At 41.2% G+C, this 23,562-nt stretch overlaps 1 protein-coding gene across 2 annotated transcripts in view; it reads left to right on the top strand.

Annotated features, from left to right (window-relative positions):
• The first annotated feature begins 16,320 nt into the window (after nucleotides 1–16,320).
• TPP2 (tripeptidyl peptidase 2) overlaps nucleotides 16,321–23,562 on the top strand; it is a 62,845-nt gene continuing 55,603 nt past the window's right edge. For both annotated transcript variants that reach the window (XM_074859327.1, XM_074859326.1), the window contains exons 1-2: nucleotides 16,321–16,573; nucleotides 22,914–23,042. In XM_074859327.1, coding sequence (XP_074715428.1) covers nucleotides 16,412–16,573; nucleotides 22,914–23,042 — 291 coding nt within the window. In that variant the 5' untranslated portion in view covers nucleotides 16,321–16,411. The remainder of the gene's footprint in view (nucleotides 16,574–22,913; nucleotides 23,043–23,562) is intronic.

The following is a 23,562-nucleotide window of genomic DNA, read 5'->3' as shown; positions in this document are numbered from 1 at the left end:
AAGTGCTGGGATTACAGCTATTGCTCTTGCTGGCAGGAAAGGGAAAAATCCCAAACTGGTGACAAAGCAGACTTCACAGCACACAGGGCTGGAAGATCCACAGTGGGACACTTGGAAAAAGAAATCAGTTTGAAGCAAGCTCATAAAATTGAGGAAGTAACTACTGATTTTTTCAATGGGTAAATAACAGCATTTCTTTTTGCCCACACTTCTGAGAGGCAGTGAACATTGGAGCCTATGTGATGTGGAAAGGAGTGACTCCTGCCCCTTTTGGGTACATCTGTTGTGATGTAACTATTTAACCCTATGAAGATCAGGGTTTCATTTTTAGACATCTAAGAATACTAAAGTAACAGTAACTCAAGCTGCCAGCCAGAATCCTGTCAGGTCAAATTGCACCACCTGGGCAATAACTTGAATGAGTTTAAACAAAGGGGTTTGCATCAACAGTACTTTCTTTGGGGGAGATAGATAAGTGGGGAAGAGAAGGCTGGCAAACCTACTGCAGCGCCAGCCTAGGAAACCCAAACCATTACTAGTGCATGGGACTGCCATTCTCATCTCCTGACAGAAAGCAGCAACCGTCCCTCCTCTTCAGCCCTTCCGTTGCTGTAAATTGCTGTTGAATCGCCAAGTACTTATACTCACTGAGACCTGGACCCCAAATATGGGGAAGCTCTGTCTCTCATCCCTGTTGAATGGACAATGTGTAGGGGCGCCACTACCTTCCTGGGTATCTCTGGTGTCTGTTGTGGCTCTGCCACACAGTAGGCATTCCCACCAGGAGATTCACTGCAGTAAGTAGCTGTGGCCCCATTTAACAACCACTTCTGTCATCACCACTTCACTGCTGGTTGCTGCCTGTGCTCCTCCAATGGCCAGAACTCTCTTCTTTGTCAGTAGCATCATCTACAAATGGCATCACTTTCTAAATTCTTTCATTTATTTTATTTTAGAAAGAGAGAACTGCAATACAGCTCCTGCCTGCACCTTTGCCACAAAAAGGGAGACAGCCTTTAATGGTCTATTTTTGTTCCACTTCACTTTCAAGACCACAGCAGCCAACTCTGGTGGCTCCTTCCCCTAGATATTTTTACCATAATTCTCTCATTCAGATATTTTCAAATAATAACAGAAATGTATGACTCATCACTATATGTATGTGTATATATATATCTATATATATCAACTTGTATCTATAAATGGAGTATACATTTAAATCGTATACATATATATAATGGTGTATATATATGTAGAAATGGTATGTGTACATATGTGTGCATATATATGTGTATATATATGTGGCATATTTTAGGAAAATGTCCTAAACTATTACTTACCTGTGTCACAAATAAGTCCTAGGTGACCCAGTCAACAAAACGTTTCCAATAAAGGCGGATTACTGATTCCTTCCCTACTTGAAGGTCATCAGGAGATTGCAAGATCAGCTGGACACCTCCCTCTTCCCAAAGGGAGATGTATGGTAACCTTCTCTGCAAGGTGTCAGACTACAGGCTTACAAACACATCAGAAACAGAGCCTGCTATTTCACTGTTTGAAGCCTAGGGTCCACTAATAAAGTTTGAAACTCGTCTTAAAGCTGTAGTGAAATTGGCACTGAGAATGCTCATCTCCCAGAGCAGTGAGGAAAAGTGAGATCTACATTTTTTTAATGTTCATCTCTCTGTTTTCATTAATACAGTAACATGTCACAATCTTTTCCAGCAATCATTACTTGAAGTACTATTAACACACTAAGCCATACATATACTTTTTTATTTTATGACAAAACTACCATAATGACTCAAATATTTTCAGTGAGCTAGTAATGTTTTTTCCAATTGATTGCACCCCATTTCATATCAAATAACATATTAGCATAATTTTATAATGCACATGAATGACAAAAATATAGCTTAAAGCAAAACCTAGGGCAAACATGAGTGTTTCTCCTGAGAAAAAATTGGTTATGAGGTTGACGATACTTTGTTGGTAAAATAATATAGGTTTTGATATTTGGTTCACATTCTAGCTGGACAAACTGAAACACAAGAAGATTATGAGACAAATCTAACTATAACATCTGTCAAAATTCTGAAAAGGAATGATTCCCTTAGGACAGCATAGTCTGTTCTGATATGCAAGGGCAGGCAGTGGTAAAGATTAGTAAACACTGTAAAAAAAAGGCATTTTACAGGGTCTTCAATAGTCAGGTAAGCAATACACTTCTGAGTTTGCTTGAAGCAGACTTTATCTACAGAAATCTCTCTTCGTTCCTTCGTATTATCCATGTTCACTAAAATGATTAAATGAGTGGCCACACTGGCTCAGACTGGAGGTCCCTTCAGCCCAGTACCCTGTCCTTGACAGTAACCATGGGAGGATGCTCAAGGGAGTATGGAAGAACAGGACAAACATGTAGGATGTTTCTCCTGTCCAATATACTCTCCAACTTTTTGTGGCCTGTACACTTAGTGGTTTATAAGCATTTAGTAACTTGACTTGACTAAGAACCATGGGGTCTCTGAACCCATAAATTTTTAGTAGCCACAATATCCCATGAAACAAATCCTGCAGCTTAATTATACTGTGTGCGAAGGTGTACATCCATTTTTGTTTGCCACATGACAGGTTTTGTACTGGGAGATACAGAGAGGAACCTATACCTATCCACGTTCAGCATGCTACTCATCATTTACAGACCTTATCCCCCTAATTTTTCTCTGTTTTCCAGACTACTTCCAGCATCCCAGTTTACTGAGAAATCCATGAACTTGCTCACCTTTGTAGCTCTTCTCTGAACATCTTCCAGTTCTGTTTTCTTATTTCTCCTATGCGGACATTTTTTTGTATTCTTCCCTTTTTGAGATGAAACAAGCAGAACTGCATGTAATGAACCACGGAGCTGCAGCTGTCTTATTCTCTGTACCTTCTGCTAATAACTCTTAATATTTAATTTGTTTTTTTGACCTCTGTCAGGCACTGATTTGATGTTTCTTCAAAGCATCCAGAAAAATCCAAAGTGGCATTTCTGAGTACATGTACATATACATAAATGTATATGTATGTATCCTATATATGATACACTCTTCCTTTGCCCTCATTTCCCTGAATGATTTTGCATTATCTGAAACCTCTTACCTTGCCACATCCCCTTCTCCAGGCACATGCACATGTCCCAGCACAGATCCATGCAGAACTCACTTATGACTTCCTCCCATTTAAAGAGTTGAAAACTTATTTCTGTGCTGTGTTTCCTATTTCAACCAATTACTTGAACACGAGCCACCAGCATCCCCTGGCAGCAGAGACAGCCAACAGCATCTGGGGGGCTGCATCAGCAGGAGCACAGCCAGGAGATTGGGGACACACTGGACACACTGGTTATCCCCTTCTGCTCAGCACTCACTAGACCACATCTAGATATTATGGCCAGTTTGGGACCCCCAACACAGCAAAGACATTGATAAACTGCAGCGTGTCAGCATTGCAGCACTGCCCCTGAGGAGAGCCTGAGGCAGGGGGCTTGTCCAGCCTGGGGCAGAGATGGCTTTGGGGACACCTCAGAGCTAACCCAGTGTCTACGGGGAGGTCATCAAGGAGATGGGAGTCAGACTCTCCAATGTGGTGTGCAGTGGGACAATAAGACACAATAGGCATAAATTTAATCTTCTCTGAAGTTTCACCTTTTCTGTCAACCAAAACCATTTTAAACCCTGTGGACTGTCTGCACTAACTTAAAAGCCAGTAGGTCATCTCCATGCCTCACAGTCTCTTAAGGCTCACAGAAAATACCTCCTTCATTTCTGAGGATTCAGAAGTCTTGGAGTCCCATTCTGAACTGGTTTTCACCTCACGGTGACTTGTAATTCCCCTTTGTGATTCCACTTTATTGATCATATTTGTATTCCTCACAAATTCATGGGCAAGGATAAGGAGAAGATTGACTCCAGGAGACATTTTGGGCTAGTTATCTGGACAGGACAAATAGGTGTTAAGCATCCCATTGGTGTGATATGGAAAAAAAAAAATCAATAAATTTTTTAAATTTATTATTAATTAGGCCTAAGAGTTATTTTAGAGTTGGAGGAGATAAATTAGCAATTGAAAAGGCATGTTTTCCAATTTCCCAGTTCTATCTGAACCATAAAATATTTTGAACATCTAATCAAATCAAAGAATCAAAGAGCATCTAGCAGATCTTCCATGCAAATATCTACTAATTTATCTTTCTACTACCAATTTTTCTAGAAAGAATGTTTTTCTTCTAATACAAAGATCTAATTGCTAAGACTTCAGAATACTGAAATAATGTATTTTCATTGCTCTACAACTTCATAAATGCTGAATATTCAATGTATAGAATTAAGGACACAGCACTAGAAAGCTATGGAGTTATCCCACAATTTTTTTTTAAGGGACTATGACTTAGAGCAATGAATGATGCTTCAACTATATTTACATAGAACAACAGTCACATCTAGTGGCCATAAAGTTAATTATTTCTATATACTTTGCATGGCTAACCGGAAAAGCATTTTATATATTATCAGATGTTATTATTTTCTATTTACATTGTATGTATCTTCATAACATTTGAAATACCCATATAAGGAAGACCACACATTGTACAATTATATACTTGATGATTATTAATTGTGTTAGAGCAAAAAATGTTGCAACACTAACAGAGGGAAGAAGAAATTCAGAAGACATTTAAAGATACTCATACGAGTATCCTCAAAAAGAAACCTTTTTGATTTTGGCATGAGATGATGCCATTTGTTAATCCAGTCAAATATAACATGTAAATTGGTAATATAGTCAGAATTATCAAAGATTTGACAGTTTTATACCCTTAAAAGCAGGAAGACCATCCTGAGGCTTGCCATATATGACAGCAAGCAGGTATGTATGATGTTTTATTAAACTAATCCTTCAGGGCACGTTAGAGCATATGGACAAAACATTTCCTCTCTTGGACAGCCCAGATAAGTTGCTCTTCTGGTGGAAGAGAGATCTGCCTGGGAAAAAAAAGGAAACCTTCCCAGACATCAGACAGGGGCTCCATGGCCACCACTCTGAAGGACTTTAGGGAAGCTTTAGTGATTTCCCCAGCTTCTCCAGTGCTGCCACTTACCACGGCACCTGGCCTTCCTGACCGCTCCATGCAGGGCCACTAGTGCCTGAATTCCCAGTAAGGACTGATCAGCAGCATCTGGTCCTTGAGTCCCCCAACAAAAAGGGAGGATATGGCACTACATGTGGCAAGGAACAACTCTGCTTCCCAGCCCAGCCCTATGCAGGATGAACTGATGCTTCATCCGATGCTGATCTTGTCCTCTGGCCTCTCTTCAAGGAATGACAGAGGCAGGAGTGGGATCCACATGATCCAAGAACACAGTCTTACAGATGGGCAAGAAAACAAGCTGAAACAGCTGCTAACAAGTCAACTATCCAAGACAGTGGTGGTCAGGTCTCCTTCATGTACCTGTATGGGCATGCAACACCCACTGCCTTTCACATTATTATGAGTTTCATTCTTTTGGTCTACATGATATTCCTTGAAGATCCCTTCCCCAGATTTCCTCTACCTTATGATGAACTGATCAATATCACCACGAGTGAACAATCTTAAGTGTATGTAAACTACCTGGGGATTTGAGGTATGGGATTTGGATAGCACATCCAGAGTATATGTTCTTGCTACAAGACTGCAAGTACTCCTGTAGAGTGCAGTCCAGTACAAACCAGCTACACCACACTGAGAATGATATCCAGCTTTTCTGGGAGCTGGAAATAAGTCACAGAACAAGCAGAGGACAATCAAACTCCTTCCATGGCTCCCAGGAATCTCTGCATCACTCTCCAAGTTTGAAGGCATTATTTTTTCTAGTACATGAAGTAAATGCAGGGGAAGCAGGTCATTCCTGGGTCAGGCATACTTTCTGGGTCAAAAGCAAAAAGAAAAGTTCTGAATCACAGAGTTTCTAATAATAAGATCAATGTAACAGTAAAATGAGACATGCCAATGTGCATTTGTAGCATTGTGAGCATGAAAGGTTACACTTAGACTTGTCTAATTTACTCTTTTATCTAGCTTCATTCAAAGATTGGCACAGAAGTCAGAGTTATCTTCAGTAGTAAATACAGCACTAGTTCAAACTGTTCTTGATAGCTCTTTTCTTAATTATTGAATGAGGAAAGAAAGAGTGTTCCTTTTAGGCTTGCACCGAATTTGATAACAACAGTTAAGAGAGTTCGCCCACCATTGGTGCAGCACGTTGCACTGATACAAGAAGTAGCAACAGCAGGTGTCACATTGAGGTGCAGAAATATTTCCTGAAACCTGTTGCAGACCTACTGACCACTGCAATCATTTGGATTTACTTGTTCTGCAGCATGAGACCACACTGAAGAGTGAAGCCACATGGGAGATAAACAACATACAGACAGACCCAGCACATATGCTAGTGGTTTTTGCTATCTTGTTTGCAGTGTTTCTTTTTCCCTGTTTGAAGGCATAGCACTATGTCCATGATAAAGACACTGTAGACAGAACATAACCAGAGATGTCATTTGTCTTGGCTGGGCATGTGTGAATATGCTCATGAAGCACCAGAGCTGTCCAAGGCACCCAAGCTTCTCACACAGCCTTTGGTTGAGCTCTATTATTATGAAGCCATATTTTAAAAGCTTATTTTAAACTGTATCACACATGACTGGCATTAGTTGCAACAATGCACAGAAAAAGAAAACTGCTTAATTTTTAGTCCACATTTTTTCAACTGACCTTACAAACAGTGGAGAGATTATAAAGTGTAGGATATGTTTCTATTTCTCAGTTACTCTGTTCTCAGTTGGTTTACAAGGTGAAGCCTTGGTTTCATATGCTCTATTTTTCACTTAAGCTTTCAGGCTTCGTCCTTTAGTATAAAAGCTGTAGAGCTGTAAGTAGAGCTGTACTCTGAACCATGGGGGCCAATGGGCAAGCTGACCTGGCCTATCTCAAATTCAAGATACTCTTTATCACACCATTAAGAAACACGAACAACTTTTAGTTCTGAATGTTTGCTGCCCTCAAGAGGAGAACTTTAACAAATATCTAATTCATGACATTATGAAAGCAATGATTGAGGGGTGTTGTTTTTGTGTTTTGCGAAACAAAACCACACACCAGTCATTGTATCTCTAGCTGACTATGTCTTAAAGAGTTTGCAGAGTCTGCAACATCTAGCTTTAGGGTTATTAACATTTTTAAATCAGATAAAAAGAAAACCCATATACTACATAACTGTAACCCCAACAACAACATAGTTTCAAGTGGAGATTAAACATGTATTTGGAAGAGATCTGTGCAAGGTTACTAAATAGACAAGCCTTATCAGGTTTAGGAAGTCCCTTGAGCTGAAAATAGAGATTACTGACAAATATCATTTATGCATGCCCAGATCTTATTCCTCCCTCTGCTAATAGGCTTCACTGGGAGACAGGATACTGGATCAGATGGACACATCAGCCACTCTTATGTTCTGAAATATAGTCTTCAAGTATTGGTTAAGTAATCTAGGAAATTCCTCTGAGGAGCCCAGTGTCCTCGTTATCTCCTGGAAGGAGCTCTGCAGCTCTTCAAAAACGGTATTTCCTGGAAGCAGTCAAAAACTTTCCAGGAGATTCTCGGTGGTTTGCTCTTTTAGCAAAACTCTACCAATGGATTTCCAAATTTCTTCAACATTCCTGTTTAGCCATATCTTTGTCTTTCCAGGAAAATTGCAGAGTAACAAAAAATTGTAATTAGAGAGCAACTTAAGAAAAACAAAAAAAAAGAAATAGCTTGAGTATTTAAGCTCAAAACCAATCTAAATCGTTTCAGGTATCATTCAAGCCTTCTTTTGAGAAATACTTTCCTTAACTGTTAGATGTTTTTAGCCTTGTGCTGCTCAAGAAATTATGTTAAAGGCTCATATGCCATATACAGTTAGCACAGAGAGTGTGCCTGTGATACTGTTTAGCTGATGGGGATCTCAAGAGAAAATGTTGTACCAGATATTTGCACCTACATATAAAACACTGGAGGTTGAGACCATAAAAGTCAAGGACAGCATATGTTATGCTGTTCTTTGTCACCCACTGGAAAACAGAAAACAAAAGGCCATTACCTTGTACGGACCTTGTAATTTGCTCTTGTGCTTCCTTTTCTCATTAGTCCAGGTTGTCACATAACTGTGTCTATGACCCTGAAGAGAGACAGCAAGATCCCTGCTGAGGGCTACTAATGTGTTCAAGTAGTCCCGAAAAAAGGGAAATTAGGTTTGTAGCCGACTCCATTTTAAAATGGAGGCCGACTTTCACTGAGTGTGCCACTGAATGGTGCACAACAACAAAGAAAGTTTAAGTGGGGGATACAGACACCACTGTCTTCAAGGAAAGAGCTGTTTCTGGTTGGAGAGACTTCTCACAAAAGACACCCCTTACATTAACAGAAACCCACAGTAACTTCTCTTACCTTGATGTAGATTTCTTTTTCTTTTCTTTCAGAACAAGATGGTGCTTAAAGCACGTTCCTTAATCCTGACTACAGGAATCCAATAGCTGCTGTCCATTTCCTATTCATGTTAACCAAAGAAAGGTATTTGGTGTTCAGATTTGTTCCTTAGAGACAAGAACTAGAACTTTAGAGCTCAGATCATGTCTCCATTTTAGTTCAGGCTCATCAGTAATAAAAAGCATTAACAAACAATGTTGTAAAAGCAGTTACAGGAAAATCTGGAAATATTCCCAGCTGGCCTATTGTGTAGTTTCTGACTAAGAAAATATAGTTTCGAATGCCTCAAGTATTTACCTCTAAATCAACAAAGCATTTCTCAGACAGAAGCTCATGAGTTCTATTATAGGGAATATGTATATATTTTATATATGTATGCAGATACATGATACATTTTTCAGTCTAAGGTAGGGCTTTAGAGTTTAAGCAGATATAGAGGAAATCCTCAGAAACAGCTTGTAAGGATGTATGATTTACATTCCATCATAAAAAAGCATGAATTGCAATATTGAAATCTGTAATAGTGTGTGCTGGTTTTGGCTGGAATAGAGTTAATTTTCTTCCTATAGCTTATGTTTTGAATTTGTGATTAAAACAGTGTTGATAACACAGGGATGTTTTAGTTATTGCTGAGCAGTGCTTGCATAGCGCCAAGGCCTCTTCTGCTCCTCACACCACCCCACCAGTGAGTAGGCTGTGGATGCACAAAAAGTTGGGAGGGGACACAGCCGGGCAGCTGACCCCAACTCACCAAAAGGAAACAAAGCTTTGATGTCTTACAAAACTCGACTAAATAAAAGGCTAAAAACCCCAAAGTGACTTTCATGCAACAGAATCAACACTGTTGCAATGCCGACTGCTTTGACAATCACTCTACTAATACAGTATTCCTGTAATTGCAGAAATTTAATACAACAAAAATCACTGTGAAACCACATGGAGGAGGAAGGTGATACCTATGTTAAACAAAACAATTTTGGTCATTTACATTCATTAACTCATAAGATTGTTCTCCTGTGCTCACACGTTCATCTGCAGCAAGATGTGTGTGTCCCAGTGCTCTGGCCAATTTCACTTATACATGAGAGGGGACAAGGCACATCAGCTATCAACTCCTAACTAAATCTCTTGGCTTCCTCTTGCTGACAATGGAAGAAAAGCTATGTCTAAAAAGACATAGGTTTTATTCACTTTGCAAGTTAGTTACTATGGCATGAACTTTTGCCTCAGAATCTTGCTTAAAGACTCCTCCTCCATAAACTTTTGGGAAGGTTGCTACACATGGTCTGTGTATCCTCATTTGGACATCTCTGTAGCTACAACCTCACTGCCATCCTCCTGTTAGCAGAGTTCAAGTCTTCTGCTTAAGCATCATCCTGCTGGGGCCCCATCAGAGCTCAGGCCTTCTGGTCTTGCTGTAAACAACTCATTCCTTGGCGTTCACCCCTTACTGATGTTAAACAGGTCCTTGGTTATCAGTATATGATGTTCTTCAACCTTTGCTTGGTATTGTTTCTTCTGGTGCTTTTACATAAGTACATTTCCATCCCTAATTCAGTCTATTAATCTTTGTATTTCTATTACAAATCTCTGCATGTTATGCAAGGCCATGTCTGGGAAAAAAGCTTAACTCTGTCTCAAGCTTCAGAGAAACCTGAAAAATGAATCTGCATGCTCAGCTCTAGAAATAGCAAGTATATATTTATATTCAGTAATTTCTTTGCTCATTTCTCCAGCATAATTAAAGAAGGCCCCACAGGCCTTCTTGCATCTGTCCTCCACTGACAAAGGCATGACTGTCTCAGTTTCATTCATGTTTTTACACAGAATATACTACCTTGGCTTTGAATGACCTCCAGCTAAAAAATGGATCACAGAGGCCACATCTGCTGTATCCTCATCATTCTGTGTTCTATCATTGCAAACCTCAGCTGTAAGTTAATGAGAGAATTACATTCTCTCATTCCTTTAAATGTCTGTCTCATCTCCCCCACATGGGGCAAAAAATGCATGTTTAATTTTCTTAGGGAAGGTAAGTTTCCAGAAAGTCACTCTGCCATTGGAATACAGCCCCCAGTGATTCGGGTTATTCTGAATTAGGAATTCAGAGAAGAAATGCTTCCTATAGGGTCAACTGCCAGCTCTGTTGAGGGCCTGTGGTGGCCCTCAAGGCTCTTACGACTGAGGATGTGTCAGAGCCCAACACTCTGAGCAGATTTGTTGAGATATTCCACATAAGGAGGGCTTCATGTTTAATACCAAATTTCCTTATTTGTAGATATCTGAAGTTACACGGGATTTTTAGCAGAGTGATACAGCAATGTACTAAAATCACAAGTCCAGTATAGCAATTGCAATACACAGTTGGATCACAATACAAACCTGATTGCCGTTACCAGTCCCTGTATGCTCACCATTAAGATGCTGGGCATCCCAGTCTCCAGGGAGGAATACGTGAGTTGAAACCACCTCAAGTCAGCTGCTCTCTTCAAAGTTCATTTTCTTGGTTGTTCAGCTTTTACATTTTCAGATCTGGCTGAGTTGCCTACGCATTTCTCCACCCATGCTGTTTCTCTCCCCTAATTATCTCAGGCAAGGCTGTTTACACAACTCAAAACCCCACTGGTACATCTGGATATCTAAAACAAAGGTCATCCTGAACACCCATTGTACGGAGATTAGTTCAGCTTTCCTTACGATAATTGGTGGCCATTCCTTATATTCTCCCCTGAGCTCATCATCCTTGCATATCTCCCCTGGGCCTTCTTTCACAGTAGGCGTTTGTTGTCAGAAAATGTGATTCTCTTATTTCTTTTTATACCAAAAAAAATAGAACTTGAGAAACATTTGTTAGTTACATTGAAGATATAAGGTGAGTATGGCATTTGGTTTTGTGCCTCTATTCTCAAGGAAATAAAAAGCAACCCTACTAATAATTTTGCCACAGAAGACCACTAGATGTTTGAGGTTCAACTGGTACTGAACTTCAGCTGCAGTTTTTTGCTGAGGCCAGTGACTTGCTAAATGAACCCTACCTTCTTGAGCAGCATTATTCAGAAAGTGTTTAAAGCAATATATGAAGAGCTCCCCATATGGATATCATTTCAATTTTTAACCATTCTGTAAATGACAATATAGCCTAAAACCAGTAGCTGGGCCTCAAGAATCTGTGACAAAGAACAGTAAGAATTCATTAATTTTAGCTTCTGCTAACTCTGACAGGCATATCTGAAATACAATTATGTTGGAGAGTAACTGCCAGCTGTTGTTGACTAATGATCTCATCATTTTATATGTATACAATGATCTTCTTATTTTATATTTATCAAGGGATGAACATGGCAAAGTGACTCAACCAGGTAAATAACTTCATGAAGACAAAGCTGAGAATACATTGTCCAGGAAGGCAGATTTGTTATCAAAACTAAAAAATGGGTATGTATTTTTCTCTCTGTGAAGAAAGAGTGACAAAGTGCTCACTGCGTAGATATGACACCTTTGTCCATGCTGAACTGTTCCGAACTAATCAAAGAAAAAAGTACCAGGATTGAACCTTCTCTGAAAATCTTTATGAAATAGATCCAACAAAAAACTTACACAGGTTTGTAGCTACCCAAGCACTTTGTGGAAGTCTCAGTACAGGACGCGGTAAACAAAATCTAAATCCTGTAAACCCAGCTTCCCTGTCAGTGGCCAGGGCTCCCCATGCAGCGTTGAGTCCCATGGCCCGTTTAACCAGGGAGTGTCGCGCTGTGAGAGACCATCTCCACTCTGCATCAGCGCAAGCATGACAGCGGTGGCACAGGAACCCAACTCAGGTAAATGCTCTTAACTACTTTCATGGAATAGCTTTCAGTCAGATTGATTCCTTGATCTGCTCCACCATGAAGCCACACCAGCACAAGTGACTGGGAAGCAGAAGAATGAGTGAATGACCAAGGATTAGGCTGGGAGGGAGTGGGGAACTGTTCCTTCTGGGGGACTTGTGTTGATTTACACTTACATGGGAATAATGAGAGCCAGTGTGAAGGGAAGGGAGATAAAGGCAATGGCAGGAATTAAGTACATCTTGACACCCACCTCATTCAAGGGTCATCTATCCCTATTACAACCTAGAAGTTAAAATACTGAAGCTAACCCTCTCTCGTAAAGTGGGAATGAGGAGGAGTCTTTGCTGAACACCTTGGTAATTAATGAACTCACTCAGAATACTGAAGTGCCTCCCTTGCCTAATGTGATTTGATCAAACACCTCCTCTCCCGGTCTAACTGGTAGGCTCATTCCTCCTCTCAACATGTTGTAACTGAGGCAGGGTTGAAAGAAGACACGAGTGGGTGAAATCTGTAACACAGTGACTAAGCTAATTGCTTGCAACTGCAATTTAAAGAGCTCTTGTGCTCAACTCCAATTGGTACTTTACATATAATAACTCGGTGTTAATTAGAGAAAGAACGAAAACCGTGGTACTTCTCCATCCATGTCAATGCCTGCACTAGTAAGATATTAGGTCATGTTGTCTCCTGTTCACTTGGGATGCTTCCATGCAAAACAGCAACACCTGACTCAGGGAGAACCTTGCAGCAGCTAGAGCATTTAGTTTGCTGAAAGATGAAAGCTCAGACAGAAAAGAGATTTGAATCCCAGCATCCAATGCCTGGGTGTAACATCGGGCAGCAGACACAGCAAGTATCCTCAACCTTCTCAGCTGAAGCGCATTAGGGCTGCACATGAAATCAAAGGGGATCGTCGGCCCAGCTCTGCATCCTGACAGGCCTAACACACGAGCAAGGTGGGGAATTGCTCAGGGTTGTCAAGACTGAAGCAGCTTTGCTGGTTCTCAGCAGCAGACCTAGAAGCGCATCTGTATTGGGAGTATTCCAAGCTGAATCCGGATGTTCCACTACATGCCCATGGAAATCTAGCCACCTGTAGACATTTAGACGTTGCCAGGCCTAAAACCTATTTCACAGTAGAGGAATGATCGTTCGGGACAATGAGCAGCCCTGATTTTCAATGCTTTCAAAGGGATCTGCAAATCATGTGCACCTTTGAAAATAGGTCCTGGGACATGGAAGCAGTTGCTTACTCTTCCACTTTGGCTCAGTCCCCAGATTTGGACACAAAGAGCTGAAATGGTTCCTAATATGGAGATGTGAATGTATTTAACACAGCAAACCCAGATGAACTGCTGTACAAACTTAGATCCCAAGAGAGGCTAAACCATCACTGTAATGACCAAACCATATTGTCTCAAGAAGTTTTGTGACAAACTCTTCTTCTGAGTTTTCAACAAGGCAGCTCTTCTTTTGCCTTTACTTTTGTGGAACAGCAACAGTATTACTCAGAGCAAAACAAAGCTCTATTTATTACAGTAAGCAAAATCAATGCTGAGCATGAGTATCATTATAAAATAAATATACTGCAGAACTACTGTAACAAGCTCTATAAGCAAACTAAACATCAGAAATCTGAGCAGCTCAGAATTAAATGTAAAATTCAAAAATCTCAGATCTGCAAAGGCTCAGTAAGATGTACAACCTCAACCTTAACCTTGTCTCCTAACATGGCAATTGTACTCATACAATTAATACAATATGGTCCTGTTTTAATGACTGTAACTGAAATTAGGTTTTCTTTCTTCTCTCATGGTATTGCTTTAAAGTCTGTTAAAAGACGTTGGGTGTACCCTCCTCAAATCCTAATTTTTCCTGCAGAACCTGCCCTGCTACTTGGCAGTGCACATCACTGAGTTACACATACTTGTACAATTAATGAATCTAATTAGACGAGTTGTTTGTGGTATAACTCTAAGACCAAGCAGACAGAAGAAGGCAGAAATTTTCAGGGTTAGTAACAACTGTTACCAAATTGTAACATGAAGCTCATTTAGTGAATGGGATATGAAACATTTTGAGAACTTGATATAGTTTAATATCTCAATATACCAGGAATAGGATATATTAGACCACCGTTGATCTGAACGTGCTGCCAGAAATACAAGCCTCTCCCAGTGAGATGCATTAGCAATGACACGCAGAAGGAAAACTAAACTTAAATGTGAATTAGTTATTAAACAAGTGAATAACCACCTTGTCAGAATAATTCTCTCCCCTGAAATAAGCTCAGTCAAGGTTTTATGTAATTCTAAAAACTCTGAACATGGCTGTCAGACACCAGCAGTATTCTAAGAAAGTCAAGCACATGGTATCTAGCCATCAAAATGTAAAATTTTGACTTATGATTGAAAGCCAAAGAGGGAAGCAGATTGAGTTACACAGTAAGTACATATGATACAGCTTTGACTTCTTTTTCTTTCTTCTTTTTTTTTTTTTTTTACAATACATATTTTTAAGGCAGTGCTCTCCAGGTTTATTTTAGTACTTGCACAAAAATTCTGTAGATCTCTAAAACCATTGACAAGCTGGAAGACATTGCCAATGGTAACCCAGAAAATGGGGAAAACGCATAATGTACCACTATTTGCTAGCAAAACCCTGCCCATTTCTGCTAAGAGCAAATGCCAAATTCAGTTCAATGAAGATTAATGTGTGACAAACATTCAATAATAATCTCGTCAGACCCATGAAACAAAAAAAATACAAATAGAAAAATTCTCAAAAGCCAAAACCCCCTTTGCTTTACAGGGAACATGTTAATGTATCCAAATTTCATCTTTTTTCCCCAATGTAACTGAAACTTGCCCGAAAAAAGCAAAGCGATACCCAAGCAACCAGTTTGTACCCTTATTGCTGGTTAAAATGGTTTAAAAGCTACACATCAGACACTACAAGCAAGTAATCTTTTTAAAAGACGTTCTCTGTATATTTCATTTCAGATACTCGACAGTCCAGCTTTCTTTTCAAATTTATATGTGACCATAAGGGCTAGAAACTAACTTTAAAACCCCTCTTCAAAGTCGAGAATTTCCCTTAACTGCTTCCCCAGAAATTTTATTTGGAGCTCGCCACAACCCTTAGATAGTCTCTGGTTTTTTTCTTTGTTAAAGAGCTGCACAAGCATCAAACTGGCGTGCGACACATTACAAAAGCCGCGTCAACCCGCAGCAACGGGGACACAGTGTTCCTGCAGGCGCTGCAACCACGTAATGTGTTTTCATCCCGGACAATGAATCAGCAAAAAATAAATAAAATCTAAAAAAAAAAAAAAATCGTAAGTAAACGTTTGCACATCGATTCCGTTTCCGTTTCGGAGGATTTCGGGCACCTCCGCGCTGCAGCACTGGCGTGTCACCTCAGCGGTGCCGGCGGGAAGGAGGGAGGGAGCCACCCGCCGCAGGCCGCGGCCGGGCAGCAGCCCTGAGGCGGGACCGATCCCCCGAGGAGGCCGCAGCCGTCCCGCCCACCGGGAAGCGGGGCTCGAAGGTGCCACAGGCACCCGCCGGCCTGAGCCGGCAACTCGGGGAGGCGTACCCCGGCCCCCCGAGGCGGCTGTCCCACCGCCGCCACGGGACGTGGCCGCCGCGGCCCTGCGCGCCCCGCCCCGCCCCACCCCGCCGCGCCGCGCGCGGCCCAGCACGCCCTTGCTCCCGCGGCCGCCCCTCGTGCCCGGCAGCCCGCTCCGGTTCCGGCGCGTGGCGCGCGCCGCTCCTCTGATTGGCTGCCTTCACCGTGGGCCCCGCCCACCCCGGCGCGAGCGCCAGCCCACCGCGCGGCCGCATTGGCCTGTTTGGCCCCGGCGCGCTGGCGCCGTCGGCCGCGAGAGGGTGCGTCTCCCCGCGGGGCGGTGGGGCGGCACGGCGCATGCGTGGTCCCCGCCTCGCCCGGCCTCCGCCTCCTTCTCCCCCTCCCGCAGCAGCCGCCGCCGGCTGCGCTCTGGTCTCGCGCGGCCCCGTCCACCCCTGCCGCCATGGCGGCCGCCGTGGAGGAGCCGTTCCCCTTCCACGGCCTCCTGCCCAAGAAGGAGACCGGCGCCGCCGCCTTCCTCGCCCGCTTCCCCGACTTCGACGGGCGGGGGGTGCTGCTGGCTGTGCTGGACACCGGCGTGGACCCGGGGGCGCCGGGCATGCAGGTAAGGGGCGGTGGGAAGGAGCCGCCTCCGGCGGCGGCGGTCCTGAGTCACGGCTGCGGGGAGCGGGCGGGCCGGCCGGCCCTCGGGGGGCGGCGGGGGGAGCACCCGGGCCGTGCCGGACTGTCTCCGTGCCGTTGTGACGGGTGGCGGCCACACTGCCGGCGGGACGGGGACGAGCGAGGGGACGGAGTGTTCGTCTGGGAGCGACCACTGCCCCCGGGCGGCCCGAGGCGTCGGCGAGAGCCGGGAAGGCCCCTGAAGGGCTGTCCTGGGGGCTTGTCCTTGTTTGTTTGCCTGCAGTTCCCGCTGAGCATACATTCGTGTGGGCGCTGGTACGGGAGGGCGGAGGAATCCTGTAGGCAGGGGCCGGTCACTTCAGGTGTTTGTGTAAGGATTCCCCTTTTAAGCCATTCACAGGCGTTTTGTGGTACTTAAATCTCTTGAGCTGTCTTCTTTCAGGTAGAACTCATTATAAAGGAACGCTTTGTATTTTTGTTAAACCTTAGCATTGCTTCAACAGTAGGTGGCTTGAGGCTACAAACAGCCGCCTAGATCTTTTACATGAAGAGTGTATTTCTGGCAAAATTTGCATACCTCAGTGTATTCTTCGTGCGTTGTATTGCAATAACAATCTGTATCAAATTTGGTTCTGCCAGCTTTTTTTGGATCTGCTAGCTTTGTAGCTCAGATGGCACAGTGATTGCCATTATGATCTCAATCTCAGTTTTGTAAATTTCCGTGTATGTGATTTTTTTGGCATTTCTCAGCACTTCCTTATTTCTTTTAACTCTTGTCTCTTAACATTTCTTTATCGTGTAAGTTTGTATGTGGCCTTTTATGTCACTACTGCTTCCAATTTCTCGTCAACGTGTTTTCTCTGAGATGTGGCAAAGGAAGCCCTGAGAAATGGTTCAGAGAGGGTTATACGCAACTTGCTTGGATACTGCATCCTTTAGTTTTTAACTAAGCAATGCTAGTGTTGGTCTCTGCCCTTTCTTTGGCACAGATTTTACTCCTAAGTGACCTAGTACAGGGACCTAACCCTGGCAGATCTTTAGTTCAGTGTTCTGAAATGACTCCTGATGGAGTTCAGGTAAGTCAAATGATGAGTGAAGAGGACAGGTAGGGTGGAAGGAGGGACTGGACAGCTGTAACTTCAATTGATTTAAGCTGGAATGAAACTGGTGCTTTTGGCAAAAAGTTGTGCGTAAGTGGAATAGTAATTAGGAAGTTTAAAGAAAGCTAGCTGAAAAGCAAACAAGGTTTGCTTGGGCAGACTAGAAAGTAGTAAAAGACAATTAGGAAGATGTGACTATAAATGGGATGTGCGTAGTTCTGAAGTTTCACATACTAGGTTATAAATGAGGAGTGGTCAACGAAAAAAAAGCATGAGTTTATGGGCAGTAGAGAGGAGCTTTGTTCTGAGATAAGTAACCCAAGGCTCATAAGGGATACTTGTGAAACCTCATGAGCTCAGTGTTGACCACACCAGTTTTCTTTACCCTGAAATTTTATCCTCCACATAAAAAATACAGGTAGTGAAGTAAAAGATTTGTAGAGAACTTTGAGGAGGGTTGTGGAATTAATGTTGCCAGTGGGTGAGAGCAAGTTTGCAGGGATGCTAAAGAAACACGTAAAGAAGCTGTGTGCTCTTTCCATGCTGCCAACTTAATACACCTGACTCAGGCTACTTGCTGAACTACGGAATGGGGAGGCTATTGCACAGGATACAGGGAATTGTAAAGAAGACAGGGCACAGTCTGTAGAATAGCTTTGTAAGTGTTTTTTCACGAAAAGAATGTCCTCACTCTGAAGTATTGGGCAGTTTATATTTTGACTTCACGAAATAAGACAGTGTCCTGGGTACAGACAGTGAGACAGTGTAGCTGCACTGCGACGAGTAGTTTCTAACCTTGGGACAACTGTGTTGGGTTTTTTATGCCACTCTCTTCTCTGCCACTGCTTTTTTGTACTGCCAGTCTTTTTGCCAGTTCTTGGCCTGTCATGGAGTTAGAACTATGAGAATTGAGTCAGTTGTTTAGAGGGAGGAGAAGGCATTATATGTAATGAGGTTAATGGGTATTACAACTTTGAGTTCTGGTTAATGTCAATAATGATTACAGGCCAAAATGAGCTACCCTGTTTTGAATATAGCAGGGATTTAGTCAAAACAAAACAGCTCATGTTTTGCTGCTCCCTAGCATCTCATTCCTGTGTAGGGTTCCTTTTCTTGTTGATGTTATACTTTAGTTTGTAAACACTGATACCATAAATGTACTGGATACAATCACTTGCTGAGGGACAAAAAGATTTGGGAACAGAGTATAACAGGGAAGTACCATTATGTTTATGTTCTTCTCTAGAGGCTTGCTACTGTAGAGAGAATAGTTACTGGGCTTAACAAACCTTCTTACATCAATTTCTTTTTTTCTCTTGGTTGGCTTGCTTTGCCACATAAAATGTTAATCTAACTTGTACTTACTTCCCTTTTCTTTATAAATCTTTTGTAGTCAGTGCTCTCTAGAACTCTTTTCACCTCATCTTCCATTGCTTTATGCTCTACCTGTTGATGCCAACTCTAAAGTTCAGTTTGTTTGCTGCATTCATGCTAGTTTTTTCCCCTCTCAGCCCTCTTGGTAAAATCTATGTTGAATTGTTACCTGCCGAGTCATGGCTTGTAATTCCTCATTAAGGCACAGCGACTGATGAAATTTTAGGTGGGCAGATAAGGTATGTTTAATGGAGCGTTGTGGTTGTGTATGTATAGTCTTTGTTCAACCCCACCCTGTCCTTTCCCTGTTGCTGTTGTCACTTCTTGTTATGTTTCACGATAAATAAGTCAGTTCATCTGCTTCTTGAAGTCATGCTTATTTTGTGAAGTGTCTGTATTATTTACTAAAATTATCTTGTACTTTTATGAGACGACCTTTTAGCAATAGCAGCTAGTTTGGTTTGACTTGCTTTTCAGCACTGAGTTTAAAAAAAAACGCTTGAAAATTATTTTATTTGTGATGATTATCAGCTGTCCCGTGACCAAAGTGCTGAAGAACTTGTTCATCTCCTGTTGCCGCAATAGCTGTCAGTTGGAGCCTGTAACATTGTATGGTCTGGCAAAAACATGCTCAAATGCATCTTGCTTGGCCTTTTAATTTGGGATTGTCACAGATACTGGTGCTCCTCTACTGTTCTACTGATCAGCTGCCAGGACTCTGCAGACAGGTTATTTTTTATGTGTTCAATTTATTAACTTATTTGCTTTACGAAGTCAGAGCTAAAATGAAAGTATGGTTTTTCAAACTTTTGTTATAAACAACAAAATAATTTTCAGTTATAAACTAGTAGACTATTTTTTTTTAAATGGCTGTAGGCAAACCATGATATTAAAGGTAGGATTGGGGACTTTGTTATAGATACACTATAAAATATTTTTCATTGTATAAAAGTTCTTCATTTTTTGAATTTTAATGTGAAAGGTACTAAAATGTACCTTCTCTCTATAATAAATTTATTACTTCAGGATTTTTCTGTTCACACAAGGGAATTGATCAAGTTCACTTGATTATTTTTTTATTATTTTTTTTTCCTCAGAATTACAAGACTTGAAAAGGAAAACCCAGTTGAACTCTGAGTTTCACTGTAGCATTACTACTGGTGGGCAGTATGTCAAACAACGGTTCATGTCAGCAGAAGAAGCCATATCAGTTACTTGCACTAAATGACCGTGAACCTGTCTGGATCGCTGCCGTTAGGAATTGAACCTTGGACCTTTGCACCTGAAACTCTGAGTTTTCTTGTGTCAGACCGAAAGACTTCGATTTGTTGATTCTAATCGTACAAACTCACGTGCGTGTGTGGACCTGCTATTCAGCTAGGAGGCAAAGAGCTGTATAGTGTAGGAGTTGCACATTTTCTTCCTGGCTAGGAAACAACTTTTAAAACTACCCAAGCTCGCTACGGCATAAATCTGTGTTCTGGCCACCTGTTGCAGTATAACTTGTCTGCTTCAAACAAGTCACCTTGGATTACATTTTCATTCTTGTTTTCTTGTGCTTTGATCACTGAATAATTCATTTTGATTAGAGGCATATTGAAAAATGTCTGATTCTGATAATCTCAGGTTTTGCTTGCAGTTACTTTATTATTGGAGCAGCTCTTGACTTTTCTGTGAGTGGAGACTGGCATTTGAAGGCATTAATTACAAATGCTAGAAAATTGTATGATTTTAGTGCCTGTGCACTGTGTTTCCCAAGTAAATTTTCACTACTGTGTATCTGTTGTTCAGTAGATGTTTTAACAGGTTAACACATTTTAACAATTTTCTTAACTGGACATGAATTTCTATGAACAGAGTAACAGTGTTGGTTTCTGTAATGGAAGTTCTTCCTTAGCAAGCCTCTTCAAAAGCAATATTTGTTACCTTCTGGGAAATGAAATGAATGTTTTTTTTATAGTTGCTATGGGTTTGGGATTTCTGGGTTTGATTGTTTTCTTTTCAGCTGTTTAAACCTGTTTTTATTAGTGGAGGGGTTTGCTTGTTATTTTTGTTTGTTTGGGTTTTTTGTTGATTTTTGGGGGGAGGATTGTGGGGGGCATTTTTGTGTGTATTTTATTTTTTTTAAACCATTTGAATTTGAGACATTGGAAGTATTTATCCTTATTTGTTGAGGTGTGATTACCCTTGTTTTTTTGGTAGCAACAGAGTGACTTTCATGGAACAGCTTGACCATGTTGTTAACTTCGGCAGCTGAATTCACAATTCCAGAGCATGATTTGAGCAAAACTACCTGCCATATATGTTAGGTCTAAAATAAAAATTATTAGTAGAGAATAAAGGCAACAATGCTAGATATTTAAACCGTAGAAAAGTGAAAATGTTGTTGCTTTTCTGAACAAGAAGCTTTTTTCACTTTCAGTGTAGGTAGTGCATAGGAGATGTTGGGAAGATTATTGATTTATTTTTTCTTTTTTAAATCAATCTTTAATGTAGAACTGTAAAAATAGGCGCACATGGCCAATTCATAGAACCTTACAATAGTTTGGGTTGGAAGATCATCTAGTCCACCCCCCCCTGCAATGAGCAGGGACATCTTCAACTAGATCATGTTACTCAGAGCCCTGTCACACCTGACCTTGAATATTGCCAGTGAGGGGTCATCTACCACCTCTCTGGGCAACCTGTTCCAGTGTTTCACCACCCTCATCGTAAAAAATTTTGCCCTTATGTCTAGTCTGTATTTACCCTCTTTCAATTTAAAATCATTACCCCTTGTCCTCTGATACAGTCCCTCCCCATCTTTCCTGTAGGCCCTCGTTAAGTACTGGAAGGCTGCTATAAGGCCTCCCTGGAGCCTTCTCTTCTCCAGGCTGAACAACCCCAACTCTCTCAGCCTGTCCTCATAAGGGAGGTGCTACAGCCCTTGGAATTCATATTGCCCTTCAAGGAAATACTGCTGTATATGGAGTATAGTTTATTTGCTGAATAAGCTCATACAATGCCTACTAGATGGACCATGTTATTACAAAAAGATAACATTGAATATTTTTTCTGAATGTTAAAAAAAAAATCTTAATCATACTCTTGGTAATTGTATAGAAGGTTCCTCTAGGTCAAAGGAACTTTAGGTAGGTTGTTTAGTTGCCTGCAACTAGTGTAAAGCCCATCAGGGCTAGTTTTCGTTTAATTTGAGGAGACTTTAAATTTATGCTCGTAAACTCTTCTTAGCTAGTCAGATCTCTTTCTCCTCGTCCTGGTAAAAATACTCCTTATACAGTGTTAGGTGTATATAGCCATAGCTCCTAACACTTCAGCTTGATTAAAACTTGAAGCAAAATCCTTGAAACAGGAAAAATAAGGCGATGGTAACGTGTTCCCTTTAGGTTTAAGCTCAGTTAAGAGACTCAAGCTTGTGAGTGCATATACTTCAGCATGTTTCATTTTGTTAGTTGAGCACACGTTACTGTAACATTTGGCCAGAATAGTGGGATGGAAGCAATGCAGCAAGTCATTTGAACACAAACGGTTTTTGCAAATGGTTTTGCAAATTTAGGCTTGGTTTTAAATCGATGGTCGTGTGCTTTATTGATACAATGTTCTTACTTTTTTCTCTTCTAAATCCTTTTTAGAAATGAGTTAGTGAATTTGTATAAACCAGTAAGATGGACACAGCACACTCAGTTAATTTGAAATTTAACTAATTTCTAGTTGGTTTTATGTCCTTCAGTTAAAGGTTGGGTGTTTAAGAAAGTTGATATTTTTATTAACAAAAATGAAAAATTTCCTGGTTTATGTGCTAAAGGGTAACCAACTACATTTTCAATTTTTCTGTGCTCATATTTTCAGATTACAACTGATGGGAAACCCAAGATAATTGATATAATTGATACAACAGGCAGTGGTGATGTAACCACATGTACCATTGTAGAACCTAAAGATGGAGAAATTACTGGTCTTTCTGGAAGAACTTTAAAGGTGAGTATTTGGTGGTGCAGAGACACCACTGGGCGTTTTTTTCTTTCTTGTTTAACAACGAATTCAGGACCTATTTGGTTTCTGCAGAACTTACAGAAACTACTTTTAAACAGGCCTTATCCAAAACTAATACTGCACGTGCTCATCTTCATATGGATTGCTTTAGTTTCTTTTACTTTTCATATGTCTTTATATTGAATATTCTCTATAGCTAAATGGGGATGTGTAAAGAGCTTTGTGGGGGTCTTGATATTAATTTAATTACTCTTTGTTCAAACCACTATCTGATATAGTTGTGGAAGCTGACTGAAGAAAGCATGCTAACACGCTTTAAAAATATCAGACACAGTTCTGTCTTTAAAAGTGCTAGTATATTCCACATTTGTGTGAACTACAAGAGGAATTGTGTTAAGCTCATGTAAATAGTTCTAGAGACTGAAAAGCCTGTGAGGACTTAGATGTAGACTTGCTGCATTCTCACTATGAATAGAACAGAAATGGTGTAGGGTTTTTAGAAGGG

The sequence above is a fragment of the Strix uralensis genome, chromosome 2, assembly GCF_047716275.1.
Source record: "Strix uralensis isolate ZFMK-TIS-50842 chromosome 2, bStrUra1, whole genome shotgun sequence".
Classification (NCBI taxonomy): Eukaryota; Metazoa; Chordata; class Aves; order Strigiformes; family Strigidae; genus Strix; species Strix uralensis.
Note: the sequence above shows the minus strand (reverse complement) of the source record. Positions and strands in the feature narration are given on the sequence as shown.